Source organism: Phoca vitulina, unplaced genomic scaffold, assembly GCF_004348235.1.
Source record: "Phoca vitulina isolate PV1807 unplaced genomic scaffold, GSC_HSeal_1.0 scaffold13, whole genome shotgun sequence".
NCBI lineage: Eukaryota > Metazoa > Chordata > Mammalia > Carnivora > Phocidae > Phoca > Phoca vitulina.
In genome coordinates, this window is record NW_022589716.1 from 14,784,142 (window position 1) to 14,807,684 (window position 23,543).

At 37.9% G+C, this 23,543-nt stretch overlaps 1 protein-coding gene across 3 annotated transcripts in view; it reads right to left on the minus strand.

Moving 5' to 3' along the window:
* DENND6A (DENN domain containing 6A) overlaps positions 1-23,543 on the minus strand; it is a 57,504-nt gene that overhangs the window by 10,528 nt on the left and 23,433 nt on the right. For all 3 annotated transcript variants that reach the window (XM_032411549.1, XM_032411548.1, XM_032411550.1), the window contains exons 6-12: positions 23,125-23,230; positions 22,431-22,510; positions 21,281-21,343; positions 20,488-20,543; positions 11,763-11,885; positions 11,145-11,240; positions 8,654-8,748 (exon numbers count right to left, since the gene is read on the minus strand). In XM_032411549.1, the coding sequence (XP_032267440.1) occupies positions 8,654-8,748; positions 11,145-11,240; positions 11,763-11,885; positions 20,488-20,543; positions 21,281-21,343; positions 22,431-22,510; positions 23,125-23,230 (619 nt within the window). The remainder of the gene's footprint in view (positions 1-8,653; positions 8,749-11,144; positions 11,241-11,762; positions 11,886-20,487; positions 20,544-21,280; positions 21,344-22,430; positions 22,511-23,124; positions 23,231-23,543) is intronic.

The following is a 23,543-nucleotide window of genomic DNA, read 5'->3' on the forward strand; positions in this document are numbered from 1 at the left end:
TTCATGTATTCTATCTCTTCCCATGTACTAATTCTTATGAGAACATCTCTCATCTTGAATCTTGTGGTTGTGCTTTCCAGAATTCAGAGCAGCTTCTCACCACAAGATCTGTAAAACTTTTGTCCCCTTAGTAAGTACAGAATTAATACGTATTTAACTATACAACAGATAACTAATTTCAAGTCATTTATCTGCTTCTGACTCCAAGAATCCAAATAGCATGTGTAAAACCACAATGGTTCAAATAAGTCTAAATATTTCTGTACTTATTTTGTTTCCTTCTGCTCCAAGTCACAAAGGACTTGCAATTGTTCTATCCACCAATACTGTTTATTAACATATTATTTTCTGAAATTCACTGTGCAAAAAAGAACCAAGTATCAGAGGGGAGAAGAGTTTGGCAGTAGGTTTCATATATTCTTTATATTCAATATGTTCTGGGTAATAATGAAGATAGGTTGCAACCATGTCTGTCTTTTTAAAAAGGGAAAAGACAAAAATAAACCCATGCAGCAATCTTTACTCACACAATTCCCCTCTGATTCACTGGATTTCATCAGGTGTAAGATGCATACTGATCTCTAACCCTAGTCATCATCATTGTTACACTGTAGTATGTAATAGATATAAAGAAAATTAATCATGAAGATACATTGCCTATTACAAAAAAAATTTTTTTAATGAATATTTGTCAGATGGCTTTGGAAAAAAAAAAACAGGTGTCTGCAATGAACCAAGTCCCATCATTACAGATATTTATTTTAATTAAAAATACTTATTCAGGGGAGCCTGGGTGGCTCAGTTGGTCAAGCGTCTGCCTTCGGCTCAGGTCATGGTCCCAGGGTCCTGGAATCAAGCCCCATGATGGGCTCCCTGCTTGGCGGGGAAGCTGCTTCTCACTCTCCCTCTACTGCTCCCCTTCTGCTGCTCCCCCTGCTTGTGCTCTCTCCCCCCCAAATAAATAAAATCTTAAAAAAAATACTTATTCAATGTCTGTTATGTACAATGCACGTTAGAGAGGGGTATTTAACATTACTAAATTAATAGTCAAGGCTACAGCACCTCTGTATATGGGCATTAGAATCTTCCACATTTAGGCCAAATATTTTACCTTTAGTGAAATCAAACTCAATTTCTGGTCAGAAATTATCAGTTTATAATTTGATCCAATATACGCTAATAGAATTAGTTTCGCTTTGAGGAATATTTGTTAAGTACTATCATAACATTATATTTCTCCATTTAACAGAATCTGGAACTAAAACTAGGTATAATCCAGAAGAAATAATCCTTTTATATCACGAGGAATGATCCCTCTACAGGGTTAAAACTAAATGTATACTTCTGGTAAAGTTATGAATCTCAGCTTTGCTGTGCCTTCCCTGCTGGTCCTGCGGAAGATACTCTTTCTGCAGTTTTACTGACCCTCTCAGATAGTCTTGAATTTTCAAAGACAGAATCCTAAGAAAGGCTGTTGTGTTTCATAACTTGTGCAGCATATGCAGTGGTCCTGGCCTTGAGATCAATGGGCAGAAAAATGCCCCAAGATATATATCCAACACTCATAAATTAAAAGATAAATGGATTGGGGCGCCTGGGTGGCTCAGTCGTTAAGCGTCTGCCTTCGGCTCAGGTCATGATCCCAGGGTCTTGGGATTGAGCCCCGCATCGGGCTCCCTGTTCAGCGGGAAGCCTGCTTCTCCCTCTCCCACTCCCCCTGCTTGTGTTCCCTCTCTCGCTGTGTCTCTCCTCTGTCAAATAAGTAAATAAAATCTTTAAAAAAAAAAAAGATAAATGGATTTTCATGAATATGAAACCAAAAGCAGAGGCGATAAAAGAAAATACAGATAAATTGGACTTCATCAAAACTTAAAACTTTTGTGCATCGAAGGACACTACCAATGAGAGAATGACAAGACAACTCATGGAATGGGAGAAAATATTTACAAAGCATTTATCTGATAAGGGATTGGTATCTAGAATATATAAAGAACTCTTAACATCTCAACAATAACAAAACAACATGATTAAAAGACAGGCAAAGGACTTGGAAAGATAATTCTCCAAAGAAGTTATTCAGATGGCCAATAAACACATGAAAAGAAGCTCAACATTACTAATCGTTAGGGAAATGCAAATCAAAACCACAGTAAGATACTATCTCACACCCATTAGAAGGGCTACCATAAAAAAACCACCAAAAAATAACAAGTGTTGGCAAGGATGTGGAGAAACTGATACCCTTGTGCACTGTTGATGGGAATGGAAAATAAAAACAGTATGGCAGTTTCTAAAAAATTAAACACAAATGGCTATGTGGTTCAGCAATCCCACTTTTGTGGATACATACGCAAAAGAAATGAAAGCAGGGACTCAAAGAGGTATCTCTACACCCATGTTCATAGAATTATTATTTGCAATAGCTCAAAGGTGGAAGCAACCCAAGTGTCCACTGACAGATAATTGGATAAATAAAATGTAGTACATGCATACAATGGCATATTATTCAGTCTTAAAAAGGAAGGAAATTCTGACACATTACAACATGAATGAACCTGGAGGACGTTATACTAAGCGAAATAAGCCAGTCACAAAAGGACAGGTAGAATTCCACTTATATGAAATATTTGAGTAGTCAAATTCATATTGACAGGAAGTAGACAGGTAGCTGCTAAGGGCTAGGGCGGGGTGAGTGGAGAAAGAAGTGGATAGTAAGTTATTGTTTAATGGCTCAAGAGTTTCAATTTTGCAAGATGAAAAGAGCACTGTGAGTGGATGGTGGTGATTATAGTGCAACAATGTGAATGCACTTAATGCCACTGAACTGTACACTTAAAAAATGGTTAAGATGGTAAATATTGTGTTATGTGCTTTTTACTGCAATTTTTTTTTTTAAGATTTTATTTATTTATTTGCCAGAGAGGGAGAGCACAAGCAGGAGGAATGGCAGGCAGAGGGAGCAGCAGACTCTCCGTTGAGCGGCAAGCCCGACGCGGGACTCGATCCCAGGACCCTGGGATCATGACCTGAGCCAAAGGCAGTCACTTAACTGACTGAACCACCCAGGTGTCCCACCACAATTTTTTTTTTTTTAAAGGAATGAAATTCTTCTGCATGATACAACATAAGTGAACCTTGAAAACAGTGAGATATGCCAGACACTAAAGGGCAAATATTACATGATTCCACTTATATGAAATATGTAGAAGAGTCAACTTTATAGAAACAGAAATTATAAGTTACCAGGGACTGGGGGATGCAATAATTGGGGAGCTATTGTTTAATGGGTTTGGGATTTGGGTGAACTAAATCTAAATCCTTCTGCTTGGGATTACGAAGAAGTTCTGGAACTGGATAGTGATGATGGGTGCACCTTATGAATATACTTAATGCCACTGTGTTAGTTTTTTTTAATTTTTTTTAATTCAATTTAATTAATATAGAGTATTATTAGGTTCAGTGGTAGAATTTAGTGATTCATCAGTTGTATATAACACTCAGTGCTCATTACATCAAGTGCCCTCCTTAATGCCCATCACCCAGTTACCCCATCTCCCCACCCACCTCCCCCTGGGTGAACTAAATCCAAATCCTTCTGTTTGGGATGATGAAGAAGTTCTGGAAATGGATAGTGGTGATGGTTGCACACTATCAATATATTTAATGCCACTGTATTATTTTTATGTGAATTAGATACTTAAAACTAGTTAAAATGGTAAATTTTAGGTTATGTATATTTTACCACAATAAAAACAACTTTTAAGATAAGTGGGGAAAAGTATCATAAACACACTAAACTTAATGAAATTTTGCACTTCTGTTAAGAATTGTGCTCACATAAGACCTACCAGTCCCAGAAACAGTCAGACACTAAAGTCTTGCCCCAAATTATCAAATTACCCCTGGTGCCTTTGTTCACAATATATTTTCTCCATTAACTAACAAGGACCAAACTGAGGATACTGACAACCTCTAGCATTCACTCCTCAGTGACCACTAAGAATCTATAAAGCGTAATGTTTCCATATACCACCATTGCTTTCCTGCAGAAAAAAATGATACCTGATGAAGTGGTCCAAATAAGCTGGTGATGGAAATAATCAGAGAGAACACAGCAGCTCATCTCTAAAGTAGGCTGCTTAAAATAAGTTCTAATTAATATTCCGTATCTGTCCTCATCCCCATTTGAAAAAGCAATTCAAGAATTATCCCCTCCTCTCCCTTGGTCCTAGGCCTTACTTTTAAATGGTAACTTCACTTGCCTGAAGAGGCTTCTCAGAGTAGCAAGAATATTAGCTAGCAAGACATCACAAGAAAAGAAACTACAGACCGATGTCCCTCATGGATACAGATGCAAAAATGCTCAACAAAAATAATAGCAAATCAAATCTAGCAACATATAAAAAGGATTATACACCATGACCAAATGGGATTTACGCAAGGAATATAAGGTTGGTTTAACATCCAAAATGCAATTAATATGCCATATTGATAATGGACAAAAACCACATGACAATCTCCATAGATACAGAAAAAGCATTTAACAAAATTCAACACCAATTCATGATAATCCTCAACAAACTAGAAACAGAAAGGCACTTCCTCAATCTAATGAATGACATCTATGAAAACCTGTATCTAACACCATAATTAGACTTGTATATTGAAAACTCCAGGAGCGCCTGGGTGGCTCAGTCAGTTAAGCGTCTGCCTTTGGCTCGGGTCATGATCCTAGATCTTGGGATCGAGCCCCGCCATCAGGCTCCCTGCTCAGCAGGGAGTCTGCTTCTCCCTCTCCCTCTGCCTGCCGCTCCCCCTGCTTGTGCTCTCTCACTCTCTCTCAAATAAAAAACAACACCTTTAAAAAGAAAACTACAAAACATTGCTGAGAAAAATTAAAGACCTAAACAACAGAAGATATCTCAAGTTCCTGGATCAGAGACACCAAAAAAACCCCCAAATTTACTGCATATTAACATAATTCCTATCAAAATCCCAGCTAGCTGGCTGCAGAAATTAACAAAGTGATCCTAAAATTTATATGGAAATGCAAAACACCAAGAATAGCCAAAACAATTTTGGAAAAGAAGAACAATATTAGAAGACTTACACTTCCTGATTTCAAAACTTACTATAAAACTACAGTAATCAAGACATTGCATTAGTGTTGATTTTCCACAGAGGTACCAATGAAATTCAACAGAAAAAAAGATAATCTTCAACAAATAGTGCTATAAGGCAACTGAATAGCAACTTGCAAAAAAGATTATTTTGGACCCTAACCCACAAAAAATAACTAAAGTGGTTCATAGACCTAAATATAGGTGCCAACATAATAAATAAAACTTTTAGAAGAAAACATAGGAGAAAATCTTTGTGACCCTGGGTTGGGCAATGAGTTCTTAGATACAGTATCAAGAGGCTAATCCATAAAAGAAAAAAACTGATAAACTAGACTTCATCAAAATTAAATACATTTTTGTAGATATCAGAAGTGAGGGGTGAGGGTTGGGGGAAATGGATGAAAGTGGTCAAAAGGTACAAACTTCTAGTTAAAAGAAAAATTAAGTACTGGGGATGTAATGCAGATACATGATGACAACATGATGACTATAGTTGACACTGCTGTATAATATTATATTTGAAAACTGTTAAGACAGTAAATCCTAAAAGTTATCATCACAAGGAAACATTACTTTCCTTTTATTTTTTTGGTATCCATATGAGGTGATAGATATTAACTAAACTTATTGTGGCAATCATTTCACAATATATATAAGTCATTATGCTGTACACCCTAAACTTACACAATGCTGTTTGTCAAGTGTATCTCAATCAAACTGTGGAGAAAAAAACACTTTTGCACTTCAAAAGATATCATTAAGAAAACAAAAAAACCAAATACTGTGAGAAAATATTTGTGAGTCATATATCTAAACACAGACTTGCATCCAAAATACATAAAGATCTCTTACAACTAAAGAGTAAGACAAGTAACCTAACTAAAAATTGGCAAAAGATTTCAATCAACATTTCATCCAAGAAGATATATGAACAACTATAGGTAGATGAAAAGATGCTCAACATCATTATTCACTAAGGCAAAGCAAATGAAAACCACTATTTCAAACCCATTAAGTGGCTATAATGAAAAACACAGACAGGATCAAATGCTGGTGGCAGGGATGTGAAGAAATAGGAACTCTTACAGACTGCTGGTAAGAATGTAAAATGAGGGGCGCCTGGGTGGCTCAGTCGTTAAGAGTCTGCCTTCAGCTCAGGTCATGATCCCAGGGTCCTGGGATCGAGCCCTGCATTGAGGGCTCCCTGCTCAGGGGGAAGCCTGCTTCTCCCTCTCCCACTCCCCCTGCTTGTGTTCCCTCTCTCGATGTCTCTCTCTCTGTCAAATAAATAAATAAAATTAAAAAAAAAAAAAAAAAGAATGTAAAATGAGGGGTGCCTGGCTGGCTCAGTCAGAAGAGTGTGCAACTCTTGATCTTGGGGTATGGGTTCGAGCCCCATGCTAGGTGTAGAGAATATTGAGTGAAATAAGCCAGTCAGAGAAAGATACCATATGATTTCACTCATATGTGGAATTTAAGAAACAAAACAAGTGAACATGGGGTGGGGGAAGGGAGAGGCAAACCAAGAAGCAGACTCTTAACTACAGAGAACAAACTGATGGTTACCAGAAAGGAGGTTGGGGGTGGGGGATGAGTGAAATAGGTGATGGGGATGAAGGAGGGCACTTCTGATGAGCACCAGGTGATGTGTGGAAGTGCTGAATCACTATATTGTACACCTGAAACTAATATTGCACTGCATCTTAACTGGAATTTAAATAAAAACTTAAAAATAAATAAATAAAAAAATTTTTTGAAATGTAAAACTGGTGGTACACTTTGGAAAAAAGTTTGGCAGTTTCTTATAAAGTTAAACACACTACTTTACCAATGATTTTATGCAAAAGTTCCTCTACTTAAAGCCACAACCAAGAGCCTCTTTCATTGGAAAAAGATAATAAACAGTAGTCAACTATATTACAATCAATCCAATAGTCTAGATTAATAGGACAAAACCATGAAAACAAATGTCAATATTAAATTAAGATTTTAAAAACTATTTCATATCTTCTCATAGCTAAGACTCTGGTGATTGCTATGTTCTAAATTATCATTAAATCAGAGAGGACACCAGTGAAATGGCAGGTGACTATGACATTTACAGAATGCCATTGAGTCAGGAACTGTTCAATCTCCCAGCAGACAAAGAATTTGAGGCTTAAAGAGGCTGTTCTGCATAAGAACACATAGATCTGACAGCCAAGGTAAAGCTACTTGCTCTTTCCTAGATTTCTTAAGGCTTCTAAGGATTTTGGTATAAGATTGAGTCTAATGTTCGTAAATAATATCATTTAAATTGTTATTGCTTGGGGCACCTGGGTAGCTCAGTTGGTTGAATGTCTGCCTTCAGCTCAGGTCATGATCCCGAAGTCCCAGGATCGAGCCCCACTTTGGGCTCCCTGCTCAGCGCGGAGTGTGCTTCTCCCTCTGCCCCTCACCCCACTCATGCTCTCTCTCTCTCTCTCTCTCTCGCTCTCTCTGTCTTAAATAAATTAATTAAATTAAAAAATAAAAAATAAAAAAATAAAATTGTTATTGTTTGAATCTAACATATCTATCTAGATTTATGTATATACCAGAAAGGATATCTAATAAATTATTAAATAATATTTGAAATATTCCTGTGTATACCAAAAGAAGTCTTTAAAAGTAACACATCATAAAGTTATTTAAAAGTATTTTCAGTATCTCAGGGCGCCTGGGTGGCTCAATCGTTAAGCGTCTGCCTTCGGCTCAGGTCATGATCCCAGGGTGCTGGGATCAAGCCCTGCATCGGGCTCCCTGCTCAGGGGGAGGCCTGCTTTTCCCTCTCCCACTCCCCCTACTTGTGTTCCCTCTCTCGCTGTGTCTCTCTCTGTCAAATAAATAAAATCTTAAAAAAAAAATATTTTCAGTATCTCAAGTCTTACTATTTCAGTAGAAAATTCAGGAATGTCCAGGGAGTAATGTCAGAGATACCATTAAATTGTCATCTAAGTTAACAACACTTCCAACCTCTGAATTAATTTACTCATTTAAACACATTTATTAAATAGTTACTACAAGCAAAATACTATTTACCTTTTCCTCAAGGAAAGCACAACCTTTGACCATTTCCTTAATCAATACCATTGCCATGGAAATGTATAATGCTTGTTTTGAGACCTAGCAGAGAATTTTGTGCCAAATTGAATAATTTTAGCTTCTACAAGGTTTTATTCAAGCAGTGTTGGAAATCCCTGTTTAATTAGGCTTATCTATATACAAAAAGTTGCTCAAATTTTTGAGGTTTCATTGTTTTATAATTCATTCCATGTTTGTAACACTAGAAGTGCATTTTTTGATAGGAGGACATGATGGGTTACACATAAGAATCTGTATATTTTAGTGGGAAGTTAGGCTCTTCTTCAAAGGCCCTTATTCAGATTGCCTCCAAAAAGGTTACCATCAACATAATTAAAAAGTAATCAAGAGATGAAAACAAAGGGGAAGAAATGAACCTACTCAGCCAACTCACATACTGAAAACAGAACACTGAGTTTATACTTTACCTGCAGGTTTAAGGTCTCCTATTCGAATAATGTGCGGCCAGTGCTGGAGTGTTTTCGCAAAAAAAGGGTTGGTTACTCCTAATATAACTGAAGGCCTACATAAAAACAAAACAGAAACAAAGTGAGAAAAAGACAAATGTTCCAGTGAAGGCTAGTTTATAATTTCTTTAGACTGAACAATAGATTTTCTTTTCCTTCACTCAATGCATTAACGTCTCAATTATATGCCAGGCACCATGGTTAGCACTAGGCAAGTAAACATAAAAAGACATAGTCTTTTTAAAAGCATACAGAAAGAAAGGCATACATACCCAATTACAATGCCAAAATTAGGAAATAGAGAAGGTGGTATAACACATATGACAATTACAAAGGAGAAACTGTATGTCTACCAGGGGATTCAAAGACAGCTTCAATAGGTAAGCCCGGGTGGCTCAGTCGATTAAGCATCCGACTCTTGATTTCAGCTCAGGTCATGATCTTGGGGTCCTGAGACTAAGCCCCACGTAGGGCTCCGAGCTCAGCAGGGAGTCTGCTTGAAGATTCCCTCTCCCTGTGCCTCTCCCCACCTTGCGTGTGCACACATGCTCTCTCTCTCCCTAAAATAAATAAATCTCTAAAAACAAAACAAAACAAAACAAAAAAACAAAGACAGCTTTACCAAAGAGATGACATTGCACAAAGATATGAAAGATGAATAGAAGTTCTTTGCCAAGTGGATAAGGGAGGTAAAGGTGATGCAGGAGAACAAACAGTACGAGCCAAGCAATGAAGTGAGATCGTGGTGTGCTTGAAGAACTACAAAGAGCTCAGCATTCCCACAGCATAAAGTGAGAAGGATGAAGAGTCAGAAATGAAAGTAGATGGGTATGTGCTGGCCAGATTATTAAGTACCAAGTTAATATGCTAAGAAGTTTATTAAGTGCCAAATTAATATGCTAAGAAGTTTAAAAATCTTGTAGGCAAATGGAAGGTACTAGAGAACCAAATGGAAGGATGCCACATGAATGAAAATGTAGGAAGATCATTCTAGGGGAAATCTGGAAGATGCCCTATAAGGAGGGGGGGGGGTTTGGGAAAAAGCAACAGCAGATATGACAAAGACTGGAGACAGTAAGACTGGGAAGAGACTTTTGGAAAGCAGGTAACAAATGTTATTATGAGAGAGATTTTATGGTGTTAAATTGACAGAATTTGGTAAAACTTGATGTGGGACATGTTAAAAGGAGAAATTTATGACAATTTAGATTTTTGATGACTAAGGAAAAAGTAGTACCATTCATGGGTTTAGGGAAGAAAACAAGGAAACAAAGAATTCACTGCATACATTTAGTTTCAGGTGCCATTAAGATGTCCAGGTGATAAAGTGGTAAAAAACAACAACAAAACCCTGGACATAAAGGTCTGCACCTTGCAAAGATCTGGGCTAGGCAGATAAATTTCAGTTATCAGTATATGGGTCTTAACAGGGGCTGTGGGTACAGATAAGATTGCTCAGAAAGAATTATCAGTCTGAAATCAGATCCCAGAACACAGGACTGGAGAACACCAACATTTAAGGTGCTGGCAGAGACAGACCTCTGCACAGGAGACTGAGATGCATCACCAGACAGCCAGGTGAGAGTGGCATCAAGGATTAAAATGCTTTCAAGCTCAGGCGCCTGGGTGGCTCAGTCAGTTAAGTGTCTGCCTTCGGCTCAGGTCATGATCCCAGGCTCCTGGGATCGAGTCCCATATTGGGGAGCCTGCTTCACCTTCTGCCCCTCACCCCACTCGTGGGCTCTCTCTCTCTCTCTCTCAAAAGTAAATAAAATCTTTTAAAAAATGCTTTCAAGCTCAACAGCTTAAATGTTATAAGAAAGGGAAGGCAGAAGAATTAAGACAATAATGTGCCTATGGGATAGGGCAGGGAGAGGGTCTTGATGACTCTGGCCAAGAATGACTTCACTGGAAGTGGAGAAATCAACCTGCAATGGACTGAGAAGCAACCAGAAAACCAAGAAGTAAAGACAGTAAATGGAGATTTGTTGTTGTTATTCTAGAAATTTAGCTATGAAAAGAATGTAAGCAATAGAGCAGGAGCTAAAAGGGAAAGGGTAAGATAATTTTTTCCCCTTTGACATATTCGGAAGAATTTTCATGTTTCCATGCCAATTCAATGAAGAGGAGGAAGGGGAAGAAATGAAGAGGAAGAAGGAAAAGGAAGTTACAGAGCAATAAAAGATAACTGATGCTGTAAGAGGCCCTAAAATAGGGCAAGAAAACAGAACTCAAAGTATAGTCAGATGGCTATTAATGACAATACAGCTTCCACTAATAAATAAAATCATTCAAAGAAAATAAGATTGACAATTGAAATGTAGAAGTGTTACAAGCAGCTCCTCAAACCTTCCTTTATAAAATCAAGATGCCAGTAAGTTCAAGATGTAATTTTATATAATTTGGTTATACAGGTAATACTTGGTCAATAATAGTTGTTTTGTCTACTCACGGGGCTTGAGTACGAGTAGTATATTCTTTGAATTCACTGTCATGAATTGTGAAATAAGGTCGGAAGTCGCTGAAGTACTTTAATGGAGAAATACAGCTGTGGAGTAAGAAGAACATTTAAAACAAAGGACAAAAAATTAAAGGCCCTACTCAATAACTATAAAACATCAATACACACAGTATACCCACAGTGGCATTATTTATTTATTTATTTCAGTAAACAGCAAACTCCTTTTAGGAAACCAGAAAGACAAATGGAAATGCATAATCATGTGGAATGGTGTGCTGAAAGCACGCTGGACTTGGGGCAGAAGATGGGGTGAAGTGCTGGCACTCTCACTTCCTCGCTATGTATCTTTTACGAGACTCTGACCATTCATGCAGCCCATATTTGTCAGGTGCCAGCTGAGCGAATGAATGTTTGTTGCTCAGAAAAACCGAAACACGGTTCTAGCCCTCGTGGAGCCTGAGTTAATTTTCTCATTCATGAAACGGTACTATAATGAGCCCAGCCTTCTTACAAGGAAGGGAGTTGTGTGGGTCAACGCAACGAGTGTGCAAACATATCACAGATGGAAAAATGCTGCAACCGTCACCATCAGGAACCAAACATACTCACTTAGTAAGTGCCAATACAGTCTCTGATGACTCTGATGGTGACGGTGCCATGACCACGAGGGGTTCCCCCAACAGGACCAGCTCCCAAAGCATCTGACTATGAAGGAAAACCGGGCAGAAACACCTGAAAGGTATTTATACAGAAGTGTTATTTATCCAACTCTGTTTTTTTAAATTCTTAGATGATCGTTCTAAAGACTTCGTACTGATACAAATTCTTCCAGCTATTTGTACCTCGTTGTGACATACAAATTCTTTAGAATATGGTGATGCATAAGTCCATTTTATCTATATAAAAACATACCAATTTGACTCATTCGAATTTTTAGAAAATTAAATGCAATATACTGACATATAAAATGGCTAACATATAATAAAAACATATAAAATAGTTATTAAATTGTACTATATGGTAGACCTATTTCATCAATATTGCTTTCTTACATTTGAATTTCTATTCTAAATATTTTAAAGAAAACAAGAAAAATTAATTTTCCAAAGGATGTTTACTGAATGTACTTAATTTAAAAGCTAATGCTTGGGGTGCCTGGGTGGCTCAGTCGTTAAGTGTCTGCCTTCAGCTCAGGTCATGATCTCAGGGTCCTGGGACTGAGTCCCACATCAGGCTCCCTGCTCAGCAGAGAGTCTGCTTCTCCCTCTCCCTCTGCCGTGTCCCCTGCTCATGCTCCCTCTCTCTCTTTCAAATAAATAAAATCTTAAAAAAAATAAAATAAAAGCTACTGCTTTCAAGATTAAAAAATGATGAAAACAAATCACAAGGGGGAGATCTAATGCCAAACAAAAGAATGATTTCCTGGGCAGATCCTTCCCTTACAGAAATGCTCCATATTTTTATAGTAGCCCTGGAATTAGTCTGGTACATTACTTAGCCTCAGACATTTGGTAATATACTTATTTAGTAATTTCCTCCTGTTAGGGTAATGATTTTTCGTAGCAGGTTAGAGAATATCTACTTATAAAGATCATAACCAATCTTCCTAGTTGAAAACATATACACACACAAGAAAGAGAAAGGAAGGAAGGAAGGAAGGAAGAACACGTTAAGTGCAAAAACATAAAACAGATCTGTGAAATGGAAATTAGGGAAAGTTAATTTTAACAATTCAAAAGCAAGAAAACAAATGTGAAGGAAGTGCAAAAACAAACAAAAAAAAACCAATATAAACAGTTCAAGGATAAGGCAAAGGACCTCTTCTTCCTCTTTCTTTCCTAAACGATTCAATTCTAAAGGAGAACATGGTGCATGGTAGGCATCTCTGCCAGGAGGGAAAGAAGACATGTTGGCTCAGAGGGGGGTGTGAGGACCTGTGTGAGACATCCACGTGGAGGAGGTAGCTTCCTGGGGGGCTGTTGGAACCCAGATGTGGTAAAGAAGGTGTACATGTGTGGAGGTGATCTGGTTTGGGGTGAAGGGCAAGAAGTATGAGAGGCCTGGAGGGGCAGCCTGGTGTGGAGTGTCAGAGCCAGAGTGTATTGAAGCTGTCCATGGTGGGACATAAGAGCAGGGGAAATAGGGTGTTCACACAGAGAGGTGGCCTGGAAAGAGGTGTAGGAGCACAGCAGGGTAAGGAGGGCATTCCTGTGGGGGGTTAGTCTAGCACTGGGAGCAGAGCACAAGCGAAGTAAGGATGGCACCCATATGGAGAGGGGGCCTAATGTACAATATAGAAGCCTAAATGGGGTAGGAGGGCAACCACATGGGGGTCAGTCTAGCATGGAGTAGAGCCTGAGAAAGTTAAGGAAGGTATCCATGAAGAAGGGCAGCTGGGTATGGAGTGTCAAAGCCCAAAAGGGGTAAGAAAGTCATTTGCACAGAGGAGAGGATTTAAACAGAGATGAGAGACTGGTTACTAACAGGGACTGATCAAATAAATTAATTAATTAAGGATAATAGGAGGTAGTTTCGGGCGCCTGGGTGGCTCAGTTGGTTAAGCGACTGCCTTCGGCTCAGGTCATGATCCTGGAGTCCCTGGATCGAGTCCCGCATCGGGCTCCCTGCTCGGCGAGGAGCCTGCTTCTCCCTCTAACCCTCCCCCCTCTCATGTACTCTCTCTCTCTCTCATTCTTGCTCTCTCAAATAAATAAATAAATCTTTTAAAAAAAAAAAAATAGGAGGTAGTTTCTCAGAAAATTTCTCAGAAAGAAATACAAATACAGAAAGGAAGAAAACTAGAATGAACCCTGTCTTATAGGATTGGAATTGGGGGTAGTGGCATGACTTTATGGTTTTTAATATATATGTATATAGAAATATATAGCAAAAACGTGTATATATATATGAGTATGTATGTATGCATCCCTTTACAAATATGTATATACTCCCTACCTCTGTCCACTGAGAGGGCCTAAAAACAATGATATCCTAATAGCAATGAGCACAAGTAGTACCCAGATCTTGGCTTCTGAATCCTATTCTCCATTAAAAAAAAAAAAGCCAAGGCTTTTTGGAGAAATGGCTGATTCCAGGGCTAGGGAAGGAAAAATATAAGATAATCTTAAAACCCAAGAGAACTGAAAACATATGTCCATACAAAGGCTTATATACAAATGTTCATAGTAGCATTACACATAATAGCTAAAAAGTAAAAACCATCTGAATGTCCTTCAGTGAATTAATGGATAAACAAAATGTGGTATATCCACACAATGGAACATAATAAAATGAAGTAATGACTCATGCTACCACATGTATAAACCATGAAAATGATATGCTAAGTGAAAGAAAGTAGACACAAAAAGCCACATAATTTATGATTCTATTTATATGGTATGGCCAGAATAGACAAATCTACAGAGATATAAAGTAGATTAGTGACTCCCAGGGGCTGGGGAGGAAAGAAGAAATGGGGAATAAATGCCACTAGGAACAGGGTTACTTTTTGAAGTGATTAAATGTCTTTTTTTTTTTTTTTTTAAAGATTTTATTTATTTATTTGGCAGAGACAGCGAGAGCAGGAACACAAGCAGGGGGAGTGGGAGAGGGAGAAGCAGGCTTCCCACTGAGCAGGGAGCCTGATGTGGGACTCGATCCCAGGACTCTGGGATCATGACCTGAGCCGAAGGCAGCCGCCCAACAACTGAGCCACCCAGGCGCCCGAAGTGATTAAATGTTTTGGAACTAGAGAGTATTTATGCACAACTTTGTGAACTGTATACTTTGAAAGAGTGGATATTATGGTATGTGAATAATATATCAATTTTTTTTTTTTTAAAGATTTTATTTATTTGACAGAGAGAGACACAGCGAGAGAGGGAACACAAGCAGGAGGAGTGGGAGAGGGAGAAGCAGGCTTCCCGCGGAGCAGTGAGCCCAATGCGGGGCTCGATCCCAGGACCCTGGGATCATGACCTGAGCCGAAGGCAGACGCTTAACCGACTGAGCCACCCAGGCGCCCCGATATATCAATTTTTTTAATTAAAAAAGAAAAGATAAGCCTGGAACATCTTACACAAGAAAGCAAGGAAGTCTTTAAAGAATGACAAGAATATTTCAAAAACAAAAACCAAAAACAGAGGCCAACTTGAAGTGAGACAAGTCTAATTGGCCAAACTGGGGACAACTGAAACATCAAATGAGAATAATAAGACTTTAATAACCTGTTGAATAAAACAGGAAACCAACAGTCCATACAGATATACACAGTATGATGTTTTGAAATATTTCTACAAATTGTTTGATACTTCCTTTAAAACATGGAGCCTAATTCTCACCCCCCACCCTTAGCTGTGGGCTAGATTAATGGCTTACATGTAATGAACAGAATAAGGACTGTGCAACCTAGAAGGTTGGGTCATAAAAGACATAGTGGCTTCAGCCAAGTCTCAGATCCCCTCTGAATACTGTGGGAACATTCAAGCTGCCCTATGGGCAGGTCCACATGACTAGAAATGAGGCCTCCTGATAACAACCACAAGGAACTGTGACCTCCAGCCAGCAGCCAAGTAAGTAAGCCTTTTTGGGAAACAGATCCTCCAGCCCCAGTCAAGACCCTCATGCCCCACTTGTCCAACTGACTAAAACCCTGACTGATATCGTGACTCCAACTTCGTAAGAGATCTAGAGCTAGAACCATCTAGCTAAGACGTTCCCAGATTCCTAACCCTCAGAAACTGTGTGAAGTAATATCTGTTCTTTCAAATATTCTCTCAAAGTATTGGGGTAATTTATTACACAGCAATAAATAACTCGTATACATAGTTTCAAAGTGCCTCCCCACAAAATACTTAATCACAAAAGGAAAACCAGTAGTTTATCATCGAGAAGCTTGGAGAATACCACAAAGTGAACATCTTCAGTAACAAGGCAAGCTACCTCCCTGCCAAAGACACAGAGCTCAAATCTAATCTTGAGTAAATCCCAAACAAACCTAAACTGAGGGATTTCCTGCAAAATAACTGTCTTGTAATCCACAAGAAGCTCAGGTGTGTGAAAGAAGACTGAGGATCTATTCCATACTGAAGGAGAGAGACTGAAGAAGCATGACAGGTAAATGCAACAGACAATTCTGAACTAGATGGTATTGTGACAATTGGTGACATCTGAATTAAATGGTATTAATTTACCAATGTTAATTTCCCAATTTTGATGACTGCATTGTGCCTTTATTTGTAGGAGAGAGACACTAAAGTATTCAGAGATGATGAGACATCAGGTCTCCAACTATCAAGGGGTACAAAGAAAAAGTTTTCTGTACTATACTTACTCTTTTTCTGTAAATTAGTGATTGTTTCAAATTTTTATATATATAATTACATATAATACGCATATATACACATATACATTTATATGTTTATTTATGTACATAAAATTTTTAAACAATCACAAATTTATAGAAAAGTGGCAAGTGTGTGTAAGTATATATTTAATAGTGGGGTGCCCTTCAGGCATTAAAACTGAAAATTGCTTTTTCTCACAAGTATTATAATATATAATCAGTAAGGGTATAAACAGACACCAAGTACAGTTACAAGATAAAGCATTCTCTGAAACCCCTGTATTACTTTAGAAATATTTGTTACAAAAAGTAGTTTTATTGGGGAGGTAAGTATTAAATATTCAAGAACTATATCCTATCTCCAGCTCTAGCTTTAATAAATATTGGTGGTAGGCATCTAATTAACTGCAGTATAAAATTACTAAAATGAGGATAGGGAAACTATAGGGTATTTTTTTAGCACTACTCTCATATCCCCATTCTGGAGTGCTATGCTTTATGCTAAGCTCCACTGCCGCCCCCTCAAAAGAGTCATCCCCTGGAAAAAATTAGAAACTTACTCCAAATAAATAAATAGATGAATAAATAAATAGATACATATATAAATAGATAACTAGACAAGTAAATAACTAGATAAAGGTTTCAAACTTTTCCAAAGACATAGCATGTTGTTATAATCTTAAAAGCTAAAAGAAACTGGGGCACCTGGGTGGCTCAGTTGGTTAAGTGTCTGCCTTTGGCTCAGGTCATGATCCCAGGGTCCTGGGATGGAGCCCCACATCAGGCTCCCTGCTCAGTGGAGAGCCTGCTTCTCCCTCTCCCTCTGCCTGCCACTCTGCCTATCTGTGCTCGCTCTCTATGTCTCTGTCAAATAAATAAATAAAATCTTAAAAAAAAAAAAACCTAAAAGAAACTAACATGTATCAATGAGTATCAGACACATTTTATGTAGTAATAGACTTTTACAGTCTTTGAAACACAGAACACTCAAGCTATTATCTACTCTGCCAATGGGGTAGAAAGCCAAGATGACTTCATTATCAAGAAGGGGGCAAGGAGGAACATGATGACACATAACTGATATGCCTCTTGCCATGTGAGGAACCAACAGCAAGTTATCATCAGGTAAAACGTCCTTGACTCTAGGCAAGAGAATGTATTTCTTTCAACAAAAAGCTGTCCCTCAATTGTAAGCCCAACTTAAAAACTGAATGAGATGGGGCACCTGGGTGGCTCAGATGGTTAAGCGTCTGCCTTCGGCTCAGGTCATGATCCCAGGATCCTGGGATCGAGCCCCGCATCGGGCTCCTGGTTCAGCAGGGAGCCTGCTTCTCCCTCTCCCTCTGCCTCTCCCCCTGCTCATGCTCTCTCTCTCTCTATCTCTGTGTCTCAAATGAATAAATTTTAAAAAATCTTTAAAAAAAAAAACTGAATGAGAAGACTATGTGATCAAGAGAGCTGACACCGAAGTCAGGGTCCATGGACTAGTGGTAGCTTAACAAGACTTGACCTGGTACAAGGAGGGAGACAAGCCCCCAGGCTCAACTGCATTTCTACCACTCAGCTTCAAACATCTTTCCAGGTCTCAGTCCTTTGCTCTCAAGCTCACTGTTGACATAAAAATATCACCTTCAGTATAAGTGATAAACATTTAAACTTTTATTCACACGAAAAACGTACAATGTAAGCTCTCCACACACAAAATGAAGAGTGCTGTCACTAATCTGAGGGTCAGATATTAAATGCTCGGCACAGCACTATCTGTGTGAGCCTATTATTGTTCAACTTTCAGGTTTTTCACCTCCTGAGCAACAAGAATGAAAAAAACAACACACTCACTTGTTCCACTTTTTGAAAGATTTTATTTATTTGAGAGAGAGCACGTGCATGCGTGCACACGAGAGGGGGAGGGGCAGAGGGAGAAGGAGGGAGAGAATCTCAAGCAGACTCCTTGCTGAGCGCGGAGCTGGACACCGGGCTCAATCTCACGACCCTGACTGAGATCATGACCTGAGCGGGAGCCATCCAGGTACCCCTCACTTGTCCTACTTTAAAAACAAGAACATGTCATTCATAATCAGGAGAAAAGACACATGCTAATAAAAAGTGTTAGTGGTAGGAATAATTAATTACCACAAAAGCAAAGATAACTGATAATAAACTGAAAAGCATTAAGATGTGCACCCAGCAGTTCAAAAGAAAACATGTCTAGTAATCAAATTCTATATTAACTTATGCATATTATTTAATTTATTCCTAAATGAACTAAGTATCAAAAGTATAAATAGTAGGGGTGCCTGGGTGGCTCAGACGGTTAAAGGGACCGACTCTTGGCTTCGGCTCAGGTCACGATCTCAGGGTCCTGAGATAGGGCCCTATGTGGGGCTCTACGACACTCGTGGAGCTGGCTTAAGATTCTCTCTCTCCCTCTCCCTCTGCCCCCTTCCACCCACTCCCATGCAGATGCGCTCGCTCTCTCTAAAAAAAAAAAGGTATATAGTATGCATCCTTTGTATATTTTTCCTGTGATAACTATTCATTTATCTGGGGGACATTCACTCTCCCTTTTCATTCTAAGAATGCTACAATATCTAATTTTTAAAAGAAAGTCAATTTGTTTTTAAGTAAGATTTATAATTTACATACGGTAAAATTCACACTTAACAAAGATTTAGAACACTTCCATCACTCCAAAACTTCCTTCATCCTCTTTGTAGCTGACTTCCCTCTCCCACCCCCGGGCAACCACTGATCTGATGTCTGCCTCTTTTCCAGAATACCATATAAGTGGAATTATTCAGTAAGTAGCTCTTTAAAATCTGGCTCCTTCACCAAGCACAATGCTTCGGAGTCACCCGTGTTGCTGACTGTATCAACAGTGCACTTTTTTTAATGCTCAGTGGTATCCATGCATATGCATGCATCACAATTTGTTTATCCATTTACCAGTTTACGGACATTTGCATTGTTTCCAGTTTTAGGCTGCTATGAATAGAGCCGCTATAAACATTTGCATACAGGTCTTTGTGTGGATATGTGCTTTCATATTTATTGGGGTAAATTCCTAGAAGTGGGATTGTGGGCTATACTAGGGCCAAGTGAATAAAACAAATCAAGCATATAAAACAAATCACTCTTTGAAGCAATATTCCAGGCAGTTTAAAGGTCACACACACACAAAATTCTACACACACAAAAATCAAACCAAAAAACCCATTCTAAGTCTTTTACATGACTCCCGATTGCATGTATTACTATTTAATAACCGCTCGGCAACAGCAGTGGTTTCTCAAGCTGGGCTACACATCAGAACCACCTAGGAGCTGGAACTGGGCACCAGTCCAGAGATTTCTATATAGTTGCCCTGGGTAAGGCACAGCCATTGGTACGTTTCCTTTTCTTTTTTAAGTGCTAGATTCTTTCTCCCTTTTTTTATTTTGCATTTTTTAAAGTTTCAAACATACAGAAAAATAAAGACAATAGTGTAAGAACCCCCATTTATATACCATCTAGAGTTAAAAATATTTTATCATTTTTACTTCATTAATTTTTTTCTTACTGAAGTATTTTAAGAGTCTTAGTTTCTACCAACTGAGCTAGCCAGGCACTTCTTACTGAAGTATTTTAAAATAAAATACAAACCTCATGACATTTCATCTCAAAATACTTAAAAATACATCTCTAAAAAGTAAGTCCATTTTCTTACATGATTACAACACCATTCTCACACCAAACCAAACAAAAAATAATTTGTTTCTACCATGTAATACCCAGTCCATACCCAAATTTCCCTGTCAAAGCTCATAATATATAGTCAGGGATGAACCATTGATTTATAGTAATATGTGAAACATAATAACTATTTTCTTCCAGTTTTTGTCCCTCCTTTTTTTTCTTCCAGTTTTTTCCACATTTAAGAACATTCATTTCCTAAAGAAATTTAAAACAATATCACAAAGTAAAAGAGTAAAGGCAGTTAATAAAATTTACCTGAAAAGATCCACCTCATGAACAGTAGGTAAAATAACAGATATATGTGTGTCTGCCTGAGATAAAAAAAAAAAATACAGATGTCACTAAAATTTACAGAAATTGATTTTTTACATATCTATCTTGTGATCAATAAGCTATGTCGCCCTATCTTTTAAGATTCTCTTCTTCCAGAAACAGCCACAAAGAGAATGGGTCTTACCAATCTCCCCTAACACAGAAGATCAAGGATGACAGATATCTTGGATAAAGCATTAACCTAATAGTCAGTCAGATGTTAGATTAATTCACAACTGCATGAAATACTACCATAACATAACAGGCAAAATTAGTTTTCCTACTGCTTTCCATTTTAATTCAATTCAAACAATGGGAATGGCAAATACACCAGTTAAAATATTTCAAATAAAAACTTCAACCCCACCCATGAACAGATGTAGCTTTGGTGGAAATGAAAGACAATCATAACTACAGAATCCTTTTGACTGTGTTTCCTACAAACAAAAGTCTGTTGACCACTCTTCTAAGAAACTAAGAGGTTTTATGTATTTTCCCCTAGTCCTCACAGCTACAGTATAAATTCTGAGTTCTCTAGTGTCTACCACATAACAAGAAAAACAATCTGAGAAACATTAGAAAGTTTATTATCAATTCATTACAAAATTATTTAATGGGGTATTTCAGTAATATTCAGAAATGTATCATAAACCCAAGAAACTCTGCATTTGCTAGTTTAAGAATTCAGTTTAAAAGACTATATATGCTGGATTATTCTACCACAGTACCACACTACCTGCTGAGTTAACTGCGCTATTTGAGTTGTCCCAGGCTTGTCATGACATGTGGGAATCCGTACCTTAAAGAGAAAGAGAAGAAATTAACTTTGGCTACAAAAAGAATGTCTTTTATATAATTTGTGAGTCTCATTACAAGAAGGATCTGAAACACTCTTACCACTAAAAATGTACACTCAGCAAGGCTAAAAAGCCATAAAAACAAAGTATTTACATCAGATTTAAAAACTACAGTCTTATTTATCTTTAGTCACAGCAGAAGGTAAGTGAACCAAGGTTTCTATATTCCCATACACATGGAAATCACTAACGCACTGAGAAGCCAACGTGCTGGAAAACAGAAAAAGGGCATCAGCTTCATACTGCTTCCTGTTTATTGTTCCAATCTTTGCTTCATTAATACACACACGCCCAAACACACCCTCTCAAGCTTGCCAAACTATGGAATAAATCTAACAGGAAACCATGAGAACTTTCAACCCAGAGCTACGAGTACTATTTTGATGATCTCCCAGGGAAAAAAACAGAACACATCCTACAGAAATGAGTACATCTAAAAACAGAGCATTGCCAAAAATAAGTCCAACTTGAAAATGAATTGTAAAAGCACTTAGAGAACATTCATACAAAGCCTGCAAGCAAAATGTTAATTCATTAAGGAAAGGAAAGGAAAGGAGAGGAAAGGAATGGAAAAGAAAAGAAAGGAAAAGTGAATAGAGCACAATACCCTGGGATGGACATGTTTGGTCTGACATTACACATTAAGATCATTTAAACCTAAGACCCAATGGCTTTCCTAATTTCTTTTAATTTTTACTAATTCATACTCAATTCTACAAAATATTCCACCCATCCCTGGAGGGCCACAGAATTGCAGAAGTCTAGAAGGTAGCATTTACATTCACATGTATTATGTAAGAATGACACCTCTGCGCAAACTCTACAGGATGAAACAGGACAGGTGGCCCCTGGAGTGGTATGACTAATGGCTCTGTGCAGCAGGAGGAACTGTGATATCTCTGTAACTCCTCACATACAAGTGAAAGCAGTAACAGGACTGGATATCATTAGGAAGTTAAAAAGTAAAACTCATCTATGAACTTCCTAGAGTTCCTTAGAAAAGGAGACAAATGAAATAAAAGGTATTACCTTCATTACAACCCCCATAATAGGCAGGTATAATGTCTTCCCTGGCACTGGAGCAGGCCATCGGTCAACATCATTACAAGCTGAAAAATAAAATATTTCCTTATTATAAGTTCAAATATTAAAATATGAAAAATAAAACATTAGAAATTAGAACTCCACTTTTTATAGAGCAGGAAAAATATACTGGAAAGGTGGAAGATAAAAGGTAAAAGAAAAGTAAAAGTAGTGAAAATATCTTACATTTCACCAGAAATATACCTGTGTTCTAGGATATAAAATGGTTTAAATTTTTTGAAAGCAACAAAATGATAGGTTTAAAGGGAGTTTTCCTATTTACTTATTACTAGTAAAATTAGCTACAAAAGCATACCACCTGGTAGAGGCCTCTGTACTGACATAAAGATTTCTGTTTAAATAGTACTCTGAGAAGCAGAGCTGTCAACTCCATATTTGTTTATTATTACCCTAATAAATAGGCATCATCTATGTTGCAAAAGGAGATAATAAAAGATATGGTCTTTGGTGTTTGTAGGTAAAGGTGCAGAAGAGTTTTACATCTCTCTCCTACCATATAGCCCTTAAAATTCTTAACTAATTTTTTTTAGAAAGTCAGCTTTATACTTATCAGCCATTTCCAGTAAAATTTTTAAAACTCCTTCTTAAAGGTATCTAACTCACACAAAGTTTAACTTACCTGCTTCCAAATAAGGTTCGCTCTTTTCAAAATATTCTGGTGCTATCTGTTTGAGCACAGTGTGAAAAAAATGAATATAAGGTAGTTTGCTGATCAAAACCAAGGACTGGAGAGAAAAAAGAAATACGTTTTTTTATTTTCCTAATGATTATAACTTAAACTTGTCATTTCTTACATAATCAATTATTAACAAGCTAAATTCAGCAAAAAGTGTGGATTTTGAAATAAAGCTTTTGCAGTGGATGATTAAAAGAAAAACTACATTGGGCGCCTGGGTGGCTCAGTTGGTTAAGCGACTGCCTTCGGCTCAGGTCATGATCCTGGAGTCCCAGGATCGAGTCCCACATCGGGCTTCCTGCTCAGCAGGGAGTCTGCTTCTCCCTCTGCCCCTCCTCCCTCTCATATGCTCTCTCTCTCTC